Source organism: Carassius auratus, linkage group LG42F, assembly GCF_003368295.1.
Source record: "Carassius auratus strain Wakin linkage group LG42F, ASM336829v1, whole genome shotgun sequence".
NCBI classification, from domain to species: Eukaryota; Metazoa; Chordata; class Actinopteri; order Cypriniformes; family Cyprinidae; genus Carassius; species Carassius auratus.
In genome coordinates, this window is record NC_039297.1 from 224895 (window position 1) to 242804 (window position 17910).

Genomic DNA, 17910 nt, shown 5'->3' on the forward strand with positions numbered 1-17910 from the left:
TCATAACACCTGATGAGAACTGTGACCCTAAAAGGAGAGAGCTAAGCCAATCAGAGCGCAGCTGCTACTACAGCCCGGCCAATCAGAGCGCGGCTCGGGGGAGCGGGCCGGCTGCTGTTACCCCTCAGCTGTTCACCACATTTAGGGTTCGAGCCCACATGCCAGCTCACTGGCCCATTGACATATACAGTATTCCTCCTGGAGAGAGCGAGGAGCCTCTAAGACGTTACTAAAACGAGACGGTTATGGACATCTTCAGGCCGCCTGTGTTCGTAAAACGCTGAATAATCAGAATTATATCAAGAGATCGCTGACTATAGCCTCGAAAACCTCTCTCTGTTTCCCACAGAAGCCTGACATTACTGTGACAAAAACCAGACATGAAGAAGATTTGCTGAAAACTGGGAGGAAAGATTAATACATGATTATCCGCCATATCTTAATTATACAGATGATACAACAGTGATAAAGCATGCAAAAAAACTAAAAAAAAACTAAAAAGCAAAAATATAAAAGATAAAATTTGTATTTTAAAAAGAAAAATATTAAATAAAACCACTATTTATTTATTTTTTTTAAATAAAAAATATACTTTATAAAAACAACTATAAACAAGTATATTTTAGTATAATAAAAATCTTTAAAATATATTATATGTATAAAAAGCACATTTTTAATTACATACATAAAAAACACTGCACATGCACACTAGATATATATATATATGAGTATGTTTTTAGTATAACAAAAATGATTTTACAATATAATTTATAAAAAATAATATTTTAAATTACATAAAAATACAAATATTGAATAAAAGCAGATGAACATTATATATAAAAGGTTTATTTTAGCATGATTAAAATACTTTATTATATAAACAAAATACATAGAAAGATAAAAGAACATGAACCTAGGTGAAACTATTTATACACACACACACAGATTACAATTTGTCATGAAAATAATATATTTGAAATATGTGAAAGTATAAACACTATTCAATGGCAAACACATCTTCAGATTAGTCAGATTTGATCTGGTGTTTAACTCAGGAAGCCTCTCTTAACTCTGGTGGGATCAGGTTCATGGGTGGAGAGGGTTATTTTCTGGTTTTTATTTTTCTTGCGTGCTCTTATTTGGGCTTGTGTGAACCCCAGGCTCCGCCCCGGGCCCCGAGAGCCGCTCTTATTTAAAGGGGCTCCTCACCTTGTGTCTCTGTCCCAGTGGAAGCATCAGTCTTGTGATTACAACTTGGTGAGTCCTTCGATCGTCCGGAGAACCTTCTGCATCTGAAATCTCTTTAGCTCTTTAGTTTGATGAGTTTGTGAGAGACGCGGGACTTAGATCTTGCTTCTGGAGAACGTTTTAACAACTCAGATGTAATCTCAGAATAGATTTAAAGGCGTTTTTTGGTGAAGCATCAGCTTAGTTTGAATGAAGCGTGACAGCTGCGAGCAGAGACTCGTCGAGCCCTAAATAGGCGTCTGTCCTTCAGTTAAACCCTAGCCTTTCTTTGGCATTTGGAGGAGATATGATTTCACTGACCCTTCATGGACAGAGCCGCTGATCGCTGTAGGCTATTATTACTGAACTATTCTACTGTAAAAACCTGCGCTGCATGCAATTCATACCACGTAGATATGTGATTTAGGTGAGTTTCTAACAAGAATGATTCGTACTTATTAGAAACATCATTAGGTTACTAAAGCGTAAAAGTGTTTGGATAAGTGTATAAATGTAAATGCGGAACTGGATCAAGTTTTAGTAATTTTTGTAATATTTTTTTTATTCCTTTTTTATGTTTTATGCTTTCAGTTTAGTGTCCATTAAAGTTTTTTTTTTCTTTTTTTTTTATATATTTTTTTATTCATTTTTTATGCTTTCGGTTTAGTGTCAGTTAGTTTTACTATTTTCTTTTTTCTTTTTTTTTACATTTTTTGAATCCTTTTTTATGTTTTCATTTTTGATAAAGTTTTAATAATCTTGCTGAGTTTTTTCCATATATATATATATATATATATATATATATATATATATATATATATATATATATATATATATATATATATATATATAAAATATATGTTTATTTACGTGTTTATATACATTTTATATATATAAAATGTTTATATACATTTTATATATATAAAATGTATATAAACACGTTTTTGTCATTTTTACTAGTTTTATTAGTTATCTTTAATTTGTTTGTATTTCTGTCTTCAATTTTAATTTTAAATGCATTTAAAGTTTTAGTACTTTTGATGCTTTTGTCATTTTTATTAGTTTCTTTATATTTCCGAATTCAGTTTTTTGTTTTCCATTTTCATTTTAGTTCAAATGTTACATTTTGCTGTGTGTTTATCAATTGCTTTTTTTAAACTACTATATAGTTTTTATTAATTTCCATTTCAGCTTTAGTCATTTTGGTACTTTAAAACACACATGCATACTTTATCTCAAATAGCTAAAGTAAGATCTTTGTCCAATTAGCGTCTGTCTTACTTTTTGGATTCGACGTCTGTGTGGTTAATGCACTCGTCCTCAGGATGTAAACTCCGTTTCCTTCACAGACCAACCAGAAAACCAACCATGTGCGACGACGAAGAGGTCACCGCCCTCGTGTGCGACAACGGCTCTGGCTTGGTCAAGGCTGGATTTGCCGGAGATGACGCTCCCCGTGCTGTCTTCCCCTCCATCGTCGGCAGACCCCGTCACCAGGTGCGAACACATCTGCCGAACACCACGAGAGAGGAACCGCTCCGCTGCATGCTTTCTAACCTCGCTTCTCTCTCCTCAGGGTGTGATGGTGGGTATGGGTCAGAAGGACAGCTATGTAGGTGATGAGGCTCAGAGCAAGAGAGGTATCTTGACCCTGAAGTACCCCATCGAGCACGGCATCATCACTAACTGGGACGACATGGAGAAGGTGCGCGTCTAGTCTCTTCTGGTTGAATGCATGCATGTGGCGTTGTGACTGACACAGTGATGTGTGTGTGTTCAGATCTGGCACCACACCTTCTACAATGAGCTGCGTGTGGCCCCCGAGGAGCACCCAACCCTGCTCACCGAGGCCCCTCTCAACCCCAAAGCCAACAGAGAGAAGATGACTCAGGTACAGAGGAAGATTCGGAGGGTTTCTCAGAGACAGAGTCAGACTGCTTCATGACGCTTGTCTGCTTTGCTCTTGCAGATCATGTTTGAGACCTTCAACGTCCCTGCCATGTATGTGGCCATCCAGGCTGTGCTGTCCCTGTACGCCTCTGGACGTACCACTGGTGAGGCCTTTAATAAAGACACTAATCAGTACTAAGAGTTAACATATACATGCATGTTTTAGATCGTGACAATTAGCTGTTAAAATATCTGGTAGAATCTCTTATTTCACTCTTAAAATTTTAAAATGAAGTTTGCATTGGAGTAGTTTCTGCTATATGTAATTCCCTCTGTTGTCCTGCAGGGGCATCATATCCGGATTATTATTTATTTTTTAATTATTTAAGGATTAACAGATACTTTCATAGTTTTAGTAATATTTTGAATTTGTTATTTAATTTTTACCGTTATTATTATTATGTTTTGACATTTTTAATAGTTTTTTATTTATATATATATATATATATATATATATATATATATATATATATATATATAGGCTATTTTGAATTTGTTTTTGTTTTTTAACCATTATTTTAGCGAATGTTTTAGTGTTTGGTTCTTTTTATTAGTTTATATATATATATATATATATATATATGTGTGTGTGTTTATTTCAGTTGTACTTAAAGCTTTAGTAATTTTTTAATATTCGTTTTATTATTTTTTGTTTATTTTTGTTGTTATTATTATTATTATTATTTATTTCATTTTTTCAGATTTTTTTTTTTTTAACTTCAAAATTAAAATGCTAAATGTTGACTTGGCAACTAGATTAAATAAGTTTACATATTTTATATCAACTATTTTTGTTATGGTTTTACTTTTAGTTAGCAATAATAACCCAGATTCCCAGTATGATATTTTAGTGATGTTTCCAAATCATTCATTTCATATTTATCACTAGCGCGGTATTGTTTATGATACAGTCTCGCGCGTGTATAACTGTAATGCTGTGTGAGATCAGTGTATGAGGTCGGTTCCCGGTGTGCTCCGCAGGTATCGTGCTGGACGCCGGTGACGGTGTGACCCACAATGTCCCCGTATACGAGGGTTACGCTCTGCCCCACGCCATCATGCGTCTGGATCTGGCCGGTCGCGATCTGACCGACTACCTGATGAAGATCCTGACAGAGAGAGGCTACTCCTTCGTCACCACCGGTGAGTGCGCTGCAGTCCGCGCGCGAGAACACGTGCGCCAGCAGCACGAGCTAATAACGGGTTAATCTCGCCTCTCCGCAGCTGAGCGTGAGATCGTGCGCGACATCAAGGAGAAGCTCTGCTATGTGGCTCTGGACTTCGAGAACGAGATGGCCACCGCCGCCTCCTCCTCCTCCCTGGAGAAGAGCTACGAGCTGCCCGACGGTCAGGTCATCACCATCGGTAACGAGCGCTTCCGCTGCCCCGAGACCCTCTTCCAGCCTTCCTTCATCGGTGAGTCTCGCGAGATCGCGGTTTGATTGACAGGTCCTGCTCAGTGCTGATGACTGAACGCTGTGCTCTCAGGTATGGAGTCCGCTGGGATCCACGAGACCGCCTACAACAGCATCATGAAGTGCGACATCGACATCCGTAAGGATCTGTACGCCAACAACGTGTTGTCCGGTGGCACCACCATGTACCCCGGTATTGCTGACCGCATGCAGAAGGAGATCACTGCTCTGGCCCCCAGCACCATGAAGATCAAGGTGAGAAGCTGCAACAATACATTAGAGACTGTGGGAGGTCATGGGTTCGATTCCCATAAATGCATGAACTGATCAAACCCACACTTTGAAATGCAATGCATGCCTTTTTTTTTTTTACTTCTAATCGATTTTAATTTAATGTACTTGCCTATATACATTATTAATTGCACTTTTGTATAGATAAATAAGTATTAAATATGTTTTACAAACTATTTATCAACGTTACATTTCTTAGTTACACTCTACAATAATTATGTTAGTTTATGCATTAACTAATCAAACATCTTTTTAAAAAATCAGTCTATTAGTAAATGTTGAAACTAAGATTAATAAACACTTTAGAAGTATTTTTATTCTTAGTTCATGTTAACTAGTGAAACCTTATTATTATTATAAAGTGTCACGAATCTCTTTTGAAGTGTAGTGAAAGTGTTTCAGATTATGAGTTTCAGACACTCAGTGTTTCTCCGGTCTCTCTGTAGATCATTGCTCCTCCCGAGCGTAAGTACTCCGTCTGGATCGGTGGCTCCATCCTGGCTTCCCTGTCCACCTTCCAGCAGATGTGGATCACCAAGCAGGAGTACGACGAGGCCGGTCCTTCCATCGTCCACAGGAAGTGCTTCTAAACCAACCACGACCTCAGTCTCAGCCGTACATTTGTACCGTCTCTTTTACTGTATATACATGTAATGTTGTAATAAAAACAGATTAACAGAGAACAGTGTGTGGAGTGATCATTAGCATGCTTTTTGCATGCCTGCATCAAGCCAAAATGCTAGAATAAATAATGCAAAAAAAATTAAATATAAAATAAATACAGAAGGATACAAAACAGTGGCAATGCTATGGTAGAGAGTTGGTAAAAGCATAAAAAAAGTACTGAATAAATATATACACCACTGCATTTACAAGGTACTCAAGGGTTCTTCAAAGAATACCATGATACTACCACAGATTGATTTCTAAACTAAAAATATATATAATGCATTGTGTGACATTAGCTATGGAAACCTATTTCTGCTACAAAAAAAAAATATATATATATATATTTTCTATTTACATTTTTTTGGCAATTCTAAAATAAATAAATGAGATTATAAATAATAAATAAAAAATACTAGATATACAATTCCGAATTGTGTCATAAATTAAATCAGAATTACCTCTTTTATTTTTTATTCATAATTTGTTTGGCAGTTCTGAAATAAATAAATGAGATAATAAATAATATAATATAAATACTAGAAAAATACAAGATATGAGTCCGAATTGTGTCATAAATTAAGTCAGAATTACCTTTTATTTTTTATTCTGTGATGGAAATTACAAAATATAAACTCAGATTTTTGAGGAATAAAACATGCAAGAGTTGCAAGAAAAGTTTAAATGTAGCAAAATATGTTGCAACGTTTGTAGCCCGCAGGACTTGTGTCGCGCTCAATGGGGCGTGTCCAGCCCTCACGTGACTGACCAGGAACCTATCAGCGAGCAGAGAGCGCTTGAGTGACGTAGGGCAGGGCGAAATTTGAACGTCTTTTTTCGAGCTGCCGTTGTGAAGCGGACAGACAGAAACAAACACAGTGTTTATACAACGATTTTAAGACTTTAAAAGCCGCGTTGTTTTATTATATAAGATGAGGTTTAGGCGCAGCAGAGTCGGGAAGTTAAATATGAGAGGAGTTTGGTGACTTTGAACGGTTGTTTTTATTGAAAAGCGTCAAGCGGAACTCTGAGGGAAAACAAGCTAAAGCTAACGTTAGCCGTCAGAGTTTGTGTTTAACACCCAAAGCGTTATTCCGCTTGTTTTTAACCCGAACGCACCTTCAAGCTCACATTTAGCTGTTTTTATCCGTAGTAATGAAGGTTTTGGAGCGAAATGTGGTTCGTCTGGCCGTTGTTCAGCATCTCCGATCGGTTTATGGAATAAAAATCAAAAACTGGAATAAAAACAGAAACAAACAGACATCGTCGAACACGGTAAGTTCATAAAAAATCATTAAATATTGATTTTATAATGGAAAACTCCTTGTTTTGTCAATCCACGGCGGTGTCTTAAAAGGTAGCGAGCTTGTTACGTGACGTCACCAATTCGCAAAACACTAAATATGTCAGATTTAGTAATAAACAGAAATATACAAACCTCAGAATGCTGTCTAGATAGATCTCTAATTATTGAGACCGCCTGCAACCAGACCTGTGTTTTATTATTAATGCTCAGTATTCATTAGATGATATTGTTTGTCCTGTTTATCTGTGCAGAATCTGTCATAATGCGCCAAACTTTGTGTGTTTGTGGTTTATTGTAGTACAAAGATGAGTAAACACAATTCTAAAATGTGTTTCATACATAAATATAAATTATCACAGAACGGTTCATTAATATATTGCTGGATTAACACATCACAGAAACCAAACCCTTATTTTATAACAGGTTTATATGGTTGTTTATTGGCGGTAAAGTCACAGAAGGAGAAGTGATTTAATTAGAGTACAGTCAGTTTGATTCTGGTCTTCTGAGAGTAATTCGTGCCCTTGAGCCGTTTCTTCTTTAGCTTCTGAAGGGAATGCTGTTGATTTTCGAGCACACAGAGCGTCTCTTGTTCCTGTTCTGGCTGGTCCTTCAGTAGCTGAACAGATCTCTCTTGTTTCTCCAGGTGAAGGTGTTTGGGGTTGCTCTTGAAGCTCTGCCACACTGTCATGTGTTAGACTACGGAGATGTACCCTGGTGAGACCGAGTCACATGAGTTTTTATATATGTTTAATAACCAGAGCAGCACCCTAAAGCTGTTCCTCTGGTGTGTGTGAATGGGTTCAGTGTCAGAAACACTGCTGCTGTGTGATTGATCCTCGAAGTGATTAAGTAAAACTATCCCTGGAATGTGGTTAAGCATGTAATAAAAAAACATGAAATCGGCTTAATGTAAATGGAAAAACATCTACCGGAGTTAATTAATTTAAATTTTTATGCATTTAGTTTAAGCATTTTATGCTTTTTACCAGTAGGTGTGTTCTCTGGGAATTGAACCTAAAACCTCTTGTGCTGCTAACACAATGCTCTACCACTGAGCCACAGGAGCACGGATTAATTAATTAATAACAAATTAATATAAATATTTTGCCTGATGCTATATAGACACATTTACCTTAAATTTTATTATTTACATTATTTTAAATTTTATTTATTTTTTGCTATATATATATATATATATATATATATATATATATATATATATATATATATATTATTTCCCAGTATTTCATTTTACTATTTTATATTGCCCTTTATTTTTTATATAACAGTATTTTATCTATGTCCCTAATTTAAAAAAAAAAATACTTCTTCATTATAGAGCAAATATATATAATTGTATTTATTTGCCCTATATTTCCTTATATTTTACTAATTTTGTTTTATATTTTTAATACTATTTTATGAATTTGACATTTTTTATATATATGTTATTGGTTAATTATGTCCTGGTTTTGTTTTTTTATATTATAATTTTTAATTATTTTTACATTTTATGTATTTTTCTACTGATTGCCCTTTATTTTTATTTTATATTTATGATTTTTCATAGATTTTTTGAATTGATATATTTGCCAAATATTGACCTGTATTTAATTGTTTTATATTTTATTGTTATTATTATTTGCCCTGCACGTGTATGTAGTGTTAATGCGTCTCCTTCTCAGTTTTATAGCAGATGTTTGTACGAGTCTCCTGGAGCATCTGGACACCGAGGGGCTCTTCAGGAAGTCTGGTTCTGTGCTGCGGGTCAAGAGCCTCAGGGTGAGTGTTCTCCGCTTCGGTTCACCCGAGAGACTCAGACCGGTCGCGTTAGTGAACAGCGACTGTATTGTTTGACCCTGTAGGCCCGACTGGAGCAGGGCGAGGACTGTCTGTCCACTGCTCTCCCGCTGGACGTCGCTGGACTTCTGAAGCAGTTTTTCCGAGAGCTTCCCGAACCGGTTCTGACCCCTGACCTCCACAGTGCTTTCCTGAAGGCCCAGGAGCTGCCCACGGATGAGGAGAGGACCTCGGCCACGGTCCTGCTGTCCTGCGTGCTGCCCGACAGGAATCTAAACACACTGCGGTACTTCTTCAGTTTCCTGAAGAGCGTCTCCCAGCGGTACGACCACATGCAGCAGTGCCTCCGTTCCTCTCCAATCTCTAGTTATGATCATTATCAGCTGCTCTGAGGCTCTTCCCGTGTCCGAACACATGTAAAGTGTGTGTGTATCGCTCTGTTGTTTCAGATGTGCTGAGAATAAGATGGACAGCAGTAATCTGTCGGTCATCTTCGCTCCTAATCTCTTTCACTGTGGAGACGGCGGGGACAAGATGAGCAGCAGCACAGAGAAGAGACTCAAGCATCAGGCAGCGGCCGTGCAGCGGCTCATAGACAACGCTCAACACCTCGGTGTGTGTGTGTAACTACATTATTAAACATTAAAGCTCATTCATATTTCAGTACTTTAACAACCCATTTCATGGTTTTCTGGGGTCGATTAATGGTCACATTCAAATCAATCAAAGCGTTTCATTTTAACTTGTTATTTTAAAGCATGTTTTATTTTTAAAATGTAACTTTTTTTGACACTTAAACTGTAACCACTGACATTTGACTGCTTTTGATATTTGGCTACATAATTACATAAAAGCCGTCATTTTTTATCATTATTTTCCTCATCAAATCAAACTTTTTTTTTTTTTTTAAATCAGCAGGTTTTTTTTATTTTTAAGATGCATGTATGAAATGCAATTGAAGCTTCGTTAAGAGACGTATGCATGTGTAGATGTGTATTTCAAGCAGCTAACACAGTGAATCGCAGTGGGAGGAATCTCACCGATCTGTTGTCGTCTAAAGGTGTGGTTCCTCGGTTCCTGATGGAGAAGGTTCCAGTCATGTTGGGTTGTGATGCTGGAGTGTTTTCTCCATCGTCTGTGTCTCTAGAAGACAGTAACGCTCACTCAGACCTGAAGAAGAGCAACAGACGCAGTTTAGGAGGTAAGAACCATCACATGTCCTTGTCCAAACGACTGGTTCGAAGGAAGCTGGATGCGGTTAATAATGCATATGATTAGTTGAATGGGCTTGTTTTGTATTCCAGACATGGTTAATGGAGCTCTGAATAGGTTTAAAACTAGTAGAACCCCAACACATACCCCTCAGTCTGATGGAGCAGGTGGGTGGATGTCACTGCATGTAATAAACACGGGCCGTCTTTAAAGTGTTTAATTATTGAGTTTGCGCTGGCTTCGTCTGCACACGCTTTCATGCATCATGTGCATGGGTAATGATTTAAGGTTTCAGTTTCCTCTCTTTCTGTTTAAATGATTTCTGCACGTTCTCAGTCACACGAAGCTTTGTTTGTCGTTCTCCAACTCTTGCTTTGAAATGGCTTTTCTGTTTAATCAGCTTTGTTTCCTTTTGTGTCGTATCTGTAGGAAGAACATTTATATTAGCAGATAACAGTGGAATAATGACCATTTCTGAATGTTTTGAGAAGTCTCTTCTGCTCACCAGTAATAACTCTGGTTCTTCTTCTCAGTTTTCTCCAAAGCCACTCCTGTCATCATGACTCCGAACTCCAAGCGTAAGCTTCCTGTCGAGTCGACACACACTTACGGGTTCTCGAGCAAGAAACGCAGGTCCATCAAGAAGAACCTGGGCCTGGAGCTGTTCCCGAACGCTCTGTTTGGAGGAGCGTCTACACCTGGATCAGGTGAGGTCCTGCTGCAGCTCCAGGACTCTGTGTGTGTGTCTGTGTGTGTGTGTGTGTGTGTGATCATCATCATGTCTCTGATCTCTCAGCACACAGCGCAGCAGGAGCTCTGGACTCGTCTCACAGCGGTTTACTGTCGTCTGTGGGCAGAAACACTCGGGCGTCCAGCAGCTCGGCCAAGAGGACGAGCAGACGACTCAGAGTCCGCAGGTACCACACACACACACCATCATATTCACTTCTGCTTTCCTAGTGTTAGTCAGCTAACCTTTAAGGCGCGGAGAAAAACGTACGTTTTCTGACATATGAAGCAGAGCTTACACAGAAGTCGCTGCAAACCAAGCAGCAACGTGAGGAAATCACACGACTAACTTGAACCAATTGCGAAAGGAATCTGCTGCATCTGTTAGCTGCAGTGACGCATGTGGTTTCTGTGTGTCTATAATTCATAAATTAAGGCCTTAAAGTATTAATTTGGAGCTGAATGTCTTCAGTTCATTAAGTCATGGCTATTAAATGTTGCATGCTTCAAAAAATAAATATCTTCCTCAGTAACTCGAGACACATTTAATGATATGAAGTCTTTTTTGAGAAATTGAAAAGTAGATTTTTTTTTCTGACCCCGTTGGAAGATTTTTGGTCGTTTTAATTATAAACTCCCTTCATTTTTGATCGATTTCGCAAAAAAAAAAATAATGAAGTCTTGTCATTTTGCTTAAGTAATCGTCCCAAAAAATTGAGGAAGAACGTCACTTTTTATTTTTTTATTTTTTTTATTATAGTTAAGCTAGATTTTGGGAAAGTGAATCAAAGTAATAGTTACATTTTCAAACTTTAAAGTGTTTCTTATATAAGATCTTAATGTTTAGAGACCATATTGACATACTGTGCTCCCTTCAAATCTGCAGAAACCCTTCAGAAACACTGTGTTTGTTTTTCAAATCGTTTCTCCTCTGGATTTCAGAGTTGAATCGGGGAAGGCCGGCTGTTTCTCGCCCAGAGTCGCTAAGAAAGAGCCTGTGAGGAAATCTCTGCGTCTGCGCTTCAGTTTGGGCAAATCCAGCCGAGAGTCTGTAAGTCCATCATCATCTCTGTCCACCTCCAGCAGAGACTGAACAATCAGCCGCTCGCTCTCCTACGCAACTGTGATTCGCATGTTTATAATAATCATGATGGTGTCATCTAACTTATATAATATTCATGGGTGAATAATATAGCACTTTGAGAAGCTGTTAACAGAATTAAGGACTTGTTTTGATGTTCGTTATGAGTATCTTGCTCCATCTAGTGGCAGTATAATGTAGGTACATGCTGCTATTAATGAGGCAGAACATAGAAATATCATTACAATATTTAACTGCCTTGGTTTGAGAGTTTAACTCCTGCATGAAAAAAAGAAAGCTGCTAACCTCAACAGCTGCGACTAAGATGTTTAATATGGAGATAAACCACTTTAATGCTGCTGCAAGAAAAGTACTATTCTACACTTGTTAATTTGATGACACTAAGATAATTGATGTAATGTGATGTGTTTGTTCTAATCATTGTGAGCTGTCCAATGTTGTTGACTTTACAAAAGGAAATATATATAACCCCTGAGATATTTGTATAGTAATAATAAACTGTTTTTAGTGCCAACAGATATTAATATTATTATTATAACCGTTTTTATGTTCCTAATTAAAATGTATCTTTGTGGTTTGGGGTCGTTCCGTGCCATTTCTGACGTGGTCATTATTTTATGCATGTGTATGTGCTCAAATAAAAAAGACGATTGACCAGAAACGCTTTTATTATCGGTGTTTCTTTCTCTTTTAATTCAACACTGACGTGACTCAAACACTCACGAATCACTGTAAGATAAAAAGCAGCTGCCTCTATTTCAACAGAACGTCATTACACACTCACAACCGGGGCCGAAGAGGTCAGAGGTCATAGGTTTTCGCCTAGCGACACAGAGTTCTGGGTTTCACTTCACCAAGGAGCTCAGTCCGGCTGTTTTGAACAAGAGCCCCTCGAAAGGTCAGTGTTGTTATTGACACGCTTTTGGGATGTTAAGACATTCCTCAAACGTTCCTACACGCTTGGATAGTTTTAAGCTTTGGAAACAGAGGAATATTCCTGGTTAAATACGGTTATGCATTTATACAGCGACCACTTCTTGAATTGTCCACTAAAGCCAATGATATTGTGTGGTCATTAGCTTATGCTGAATACATATTCTTGATTTTTAAAGTCAACATGAAATCAAAAGTAACTAATTGAATATCTTGTTTTATTTGGGAATTCATCAGTATTGGAGATATAGTAAATGGTCGACCTTAAAGCTGTTGATTTATTTCTTCTAGACTGTCAAAAGCATGTTTTTAAAAAAAGAAGTAACTCTGCTTAACAAATATGCTCTTATTTAATCAAAAATGCAGTTCAAAACGGCAATATTGTGGAATATTATTACAATTTAAAGTGTAATTTATTTCTGTGATGCTCCGCTGTATTTTCAGCATCATTCCTCCAGTCTTCAGTGTCACATGATCTTCAGAAATCATGATAATGATTCAATAAACATTTGTGATTATTATCAGTGTTGTGCTGCTGAAACTGATGCATTATATTTTCAGGATTCACAGATTAATAGAAATGTTTCTCGAGCGGTAAATCATCATATTATTCTGATTTCTGAAGATCATGGGACACTGAAGACTGGAATTAATAGATATTCACAGGAAATATTTCACTTTTTTTTGTGTGTGTGTGTTTTTGATCAACTGAATGCAGAAGAGACTTTTCAAAACACATACATGCACATTTGGTTTTCTCTCAGATGATTGCTACTGTCTACGCTTGCTTCACAGGCTCCAGGTTCATCAGTGTCTCCGAGGATAACCTTCTGACGCCGCAGTGTGTTTCTACAGACCACAGCAGCTCATGGAGCAGAGACCTGAGCTTCCCGAGGGATTCCTTCTGTGAGACTCCCATGAGCCTCTGTGTGAAGAGCAGCTCCCGCTCCGAGCCAACCGTCATCCTGAGCAAACCTGTTCTTCCCAAGAGCCTCTGCTGCGACGACAGCGTCTTGGACTCGTCCAGTGAAGAGCGCTCTCACACCGGACCCACGCTACTGAAGATCAAACAAGCTTTCGGTGGATCTCACAGTGACCTCCACAGCATCGTCACACAGCAGAACCACGAGGAACCGCAAGACAGCACTTGTGCAAACTCTGAGGCGGCCGAAACCAAATCAGTGTCTGATTCAGATGATAACAGATGGTTAGAGACCGTTAACACACCTCTACATATAGACAGCACTCTGTTCGACAGCGGACCGAAATGGTTTGTAGACACCAGCTCTAACGGATCCCTTTGTCTTGAAAATAAAAAGCAGGGGTTTTCTAAAAGAGACGTCTGGAGACTGCAGCCAACTGGTCGACGCTTTAGACATCCAGAGTCCCCGTGGCTTTCAGACTGGAGACGTCCAACAGAGTTCAATCCACTCCGTATGCAACAAGATCCCAAACGAATGCCAATACGTCTCTGCTGAGCGAACTCAAAGAGTCTTTATTAACAGATAAGACCGATGAAGATCAAGAGATGCCACAGAACCCTACCGGAGCCAATGAAGCTCGCCGAATGAGAGTCGCCGACCAGATTAAACGCTTCAACATGATGACGCTGAATTCACCCCAAACCAAATCAATCCGATCTCCTCTGAAGTTCCAGCGCACGCCGGTCCGGCAGTCGGTCAGGAGGATCAACTCTCTGATCGGAGGCCGGAAGGACACAAGGATGGGTTGGTGCTCCGCCAGTCAGAGGAAGACCGTGAGTTTAGAAAGTGGTTTGCAAACATCCTCGAAACCCAAACCTCCAGTTCCTCCGGAGAAACCAGCGATCAAAGCACTGGAAGACGTCACCAATAAGGCTCCAAAGACCAAGTGTGACACCCTCTCAGCCAATAAGAACGCTGCAAATGAACATCCCAAATCAATCCTGCTACAAGTGTCTAAAAGCGATACGAGTCACTACAGAGGTTCACCTAAAAACCCTCTAACTCAGGGAAGACTGCTGCCAGTGATGAAACCCATTGATATATGAGTCGCCATGACTTTAAACTCTTTCATCCGAAGATGTTTTCTGAACTCTGGCATTCAGGGTCTTAATTAAGTTCGCTAAGGTGAACTTTGCTCGTTTTACAGGAGTGAGATTTTACTTTATAAGGAAGTTGCTGAATTTGCTTCAGCATGTAGTTTTGGATTTCAGGGTCGCTTTTGGTTTGAACGTCAAACTCGAGTGTGCACGAAGCAAAACCCATCCTGTGATTTGAGATCACAATCTGAAATCAATAATTTTGAAATATGCTCATCGGTTGCATGAGTTTCTAGTTGTTTTGCTGTAAGTGAAAAGACGAGTACATGAGAGTGAATGAAGCGAGATGTGAAAATGGATGTTTGTAAGTTAGATCGGAAAGGTTGGTTCTGGAAGTGTCTTATTTACTGTTATTTATGTTTTATGCAAACACCAAAAGCCCTTAAAGATGACATTCCTGGTGTACCTCAAGGAAATGTCGGCAGTATTATGCGCTCATGTGATTATCCTCAATGCTGGTGTTATTTTTCACTCATTTATGAACATGATGTTCTGCTTTTCTACATGAAGTTAACTAAACTCTGTTTAACTGATGTTTGAAGTTCCTTTCTTCACCACCTGGTGGCGCACTTTGCTCAGCAGGGACAAGATTCAGTATTAAAGTTCACTGGTCTTACATCAAACAGTTTTAAATAGTTCACTGCCAAAAAATGCACAGCCAAAAAGATAGCTGGGGCTAAACGTAAGCTTGACTTCAGTCCAATGATATTAACTCCTGGAAACCAATGCAATGGGTCAAGGGTTAAATCTCAATGTAAACTATTCCATCAACATAAACACATATGATCAATATTGATAATATACCGTTCTGTCATGTGACCATCTGTAGAAATCCAGATTTACTGATCTACAAAACTAGTTAAGATTAACCTGTTGTGTTCAAAACTGGGTACAACATTTAATCCACATTGGTTTCTAGGGGGAAAAAAAGCATATTAAAACAGAAAACTTTTAGTTTAGACTAAATAAATACATAAATATTTGAGAAATTAGAAATGGGTTTATTTTCATTGTGTTTAGGGGTTAATCTGACCCACATATTTTAGTTCAAAATTAGCTTCCCTTACACATATTTTTTTTTTTTTTTTTGTCATAACTAGGCTACTTTAAATATCAGTGACTAGTATAAATATTATCTAATATTATTTATACTTTGTGTAAGTAGTATTTATTACTGTTTGTACTTCCCCTGCCTTTTTGTTATAGCTACTTCTCAAACCTTGCAAAAGGTTTCTCACTTATTTTCAGTGTTGTAACAAATCCAAAAACAAAACAACCAAAAAAAACATTTTTTTATTAAATTTTTTGACAGTGAAACTCAACTAAATAAACTTAATTTTCCTTGGAAAAGTTCTCATGTATTTTATGTGTCTGACAAACTAAAATAAAGGTTTTCTGTTTTCCCTGTTCTTTTGTGTTGATTTTTGGCACAGAAACCAATGGGGGACATTAATTTGTGTTCAGCCTTTCCAAAACACATCTAAGTGTCGAAACTTTGCATGCTTATTCATGACCCTTAAAGAGAAATATTCACCAAATTTCATGAATATATATATATATTTAAAGCAGTATTTCAAGTCAAATTGACCCGTGACACAATCAAGTGGCTATGATTGAGAAATCCTAATTTCTGGGCTCAGTTTCCCTCTAGACAGATCCACTAGTGTTTATTGGATCACAATCTAATGCTTTCATTAATGGATTAATGTATGAAATTTGGCCTCGAGGAAAAACAACCCAAAACAGCTCAGGACCGAAGAGCTCGTTAGATTCTTCTACTTGGATCACTCATATCTGGCAGAAACCATTGTTGTGTTGTTTTATGAACCACAATACGCTGGTCAGTTGTTTTGTAGCCAGAAAAAGAGAATAAACGAGAAACACATGCGGAGAATAAACTGACGCAACACACCAACTCTATAAACAATTATGAACTGAATTAATGGGTCCGAATCAATCAAACAAGAGCAGATGTGTTGCAAGAAAGTTCACTATAGTGAAAGAAATCAATAGCATTTCTCTTAAAGGATTAGAATTACTCACAGAAATACAGATTCTGTCATTGTTTACTCACCCTGTGTCGTCGTTCTGGACACTTTGACAATAAAGTACAATTATAGTGTCATAAAAACAGCTCATATGACTCATATGATATATTCTTTTGGTTTTGTTTAAAACTAAAACAGCCGTTGATGTGAAACGTTCGCGCCTTTTTTAATTAAACGTCATCTGTTCCGTTAGGTTTCGCGTGTCACGTGACAATTTACGAAAAGGTTTTGTTCTGTTTAAATAAAACTTATTTATTATCATTATTTAAAGCTTTTAATTTTAAACAGAATTTCGATTTTTTTTTTATTATAAAAAAATATATAATAAATTGTGTAGTCAAATGTACACTCGGAAAGTACTTGATATTTCATTAAATCGGTTGTTTCTAGAAAATGTTATGAATATTTTTTTTTAGATATGCATGAAACCAACTTGAATAAAAAAAAAAATTGTTCAAACTCTTTCCAACACTTATAATAAATCAGCATATTAAAAACCATTGTTTTAAATGGTAATCCATTGCAATCTATTTAGAAAACCGTTGTTTTAAATGGAAATAAGTTTTCACAATATTACTGAATTTACATAATTTTTTAAATCAAATAAATGCAGATTTCTTTAAAAAAAAAAGAAAAGAAAAAATAAACATTACAAATCTTACTGATTGCAAATTTTGAATGACTATGTATATATAGCCTATATAACATTTACATACATAAGAATAATGTGAAAAATCTTCTATATTTGCACACAGTACATATCTCAGGCTGAATAAATGCACAGCAGCTCTCCATCACCAGAATGAAACATCATAAAGGTTTGTTTCCATCCATAAATGACATAATGTTCACATGACAGAAGGGTCTTGATGAGATATCCAGCAGCAGGATTCTGGTACAGACAAACAGATAGAGCCCTCCTCTCTCTCTCTGTGTGTGTGTGTGTGTGTGTGTGTGTGTGTGTGTGTGAGGGGCTGGACAGCTCTGATTCTCCAGCATTGTGTCTGAGAGCGTGGGAGTGTGGTGCTCATTTCACCAGCAGACTCTCAGAGTGTGTGTGTGTGTGTGTTTAAGTGTGTGTCTATGGGACGGATCGCAGCTCCTCTCCTCACACAGATCTCCTCTAGAAGCTCATCTACGCTGACAGG

The 17910-nt window shown here is 37.6% G+C and overlaps 2 protein-coding genes across 2 annotated transcripts; both read left to right on the forward strand.

Annotated features, from left to right (window-relative positions):
- The first annotated feature begins 1127 nt into the window (after positions 1 to 1127).
- Positions 1128 to 5566, forward strand: LOC113068205 (actin, alpha skeletal muscle). The gene is made up of 9 exons (XM_026240868.1): positions 1128 to 1257; positions 2577 to 2724; positions 2804 to 2932; positions 3008 to 3118; positions 3197 to 3281; positions 4159 to 4320; positions 4402 to 4593; positions 4666 to 4847; positions 5330 to 5566. The coding sequence occupies exons 2-9, from the start codon at positions 2596 to 2598 to the stop codon at positions 5471 to 5473; spliced, it is 1134 nt and encodes a 377-aa protein (XP_026096653.1). The 5' UTR covers positions 1128 to 1257; positions 2577 to 2595; the 3' UTR covers positions 5474 to 5566.
- A 799-nt stretch (positions 5567 to 6365) lies between these two features.
- Positions 6366 to 14702, forward strand: LOC113068206 (rho GTPase-activating protein 11A-like). Its single transcript, XM_026240870.1, is given in 14 exon segments — positions 6366 to 6824; positions 7502 to 7572; positions 8544 to 8640; positions 8724 to 8980; positions 9108 to 9271; positions 9719 to 9859; positions 9963 to 10037; positions 10404 to 10577; positions 10667 to 10787; positions 11542 to 11650; positions 12467 to 12599; positions 13430 to 13950; positions 13952 to 14020; positions 14022 to 14702. Coding segments are annotated over 14 exon segments (2694 nt in total). The 5' UTR covers positions 6366 to 6704; the 3' UTR covers positions 14664 to 14702.
- Positions 14703 to 17910: the final 3208 nt, after the last annotated feature.

Coding starts and splice junctions, on each gene's coding strand:
- LOC113068205 (XM_026240868.1), top strand. CDS start 2,596: ATGTGCGACGACGAAGAGGTCACCGCCCTCGTGTGCGACAACGGCTCT. Junction 4,321..4,401: donor CTACTCCTTCGTCACCACCG/GTGAGTGCGCTG, acceptor GCCTCTCCGCAG/CTGAGCGTGAGATCGTGCGC. Junction 4,848..5,329: donor CCAGCACCATGAAGATCAAG/GTGAGAAGCTGC, acceptor GTCTCTCTGTAG/ATCATTGCTCCTCCCGAGCG.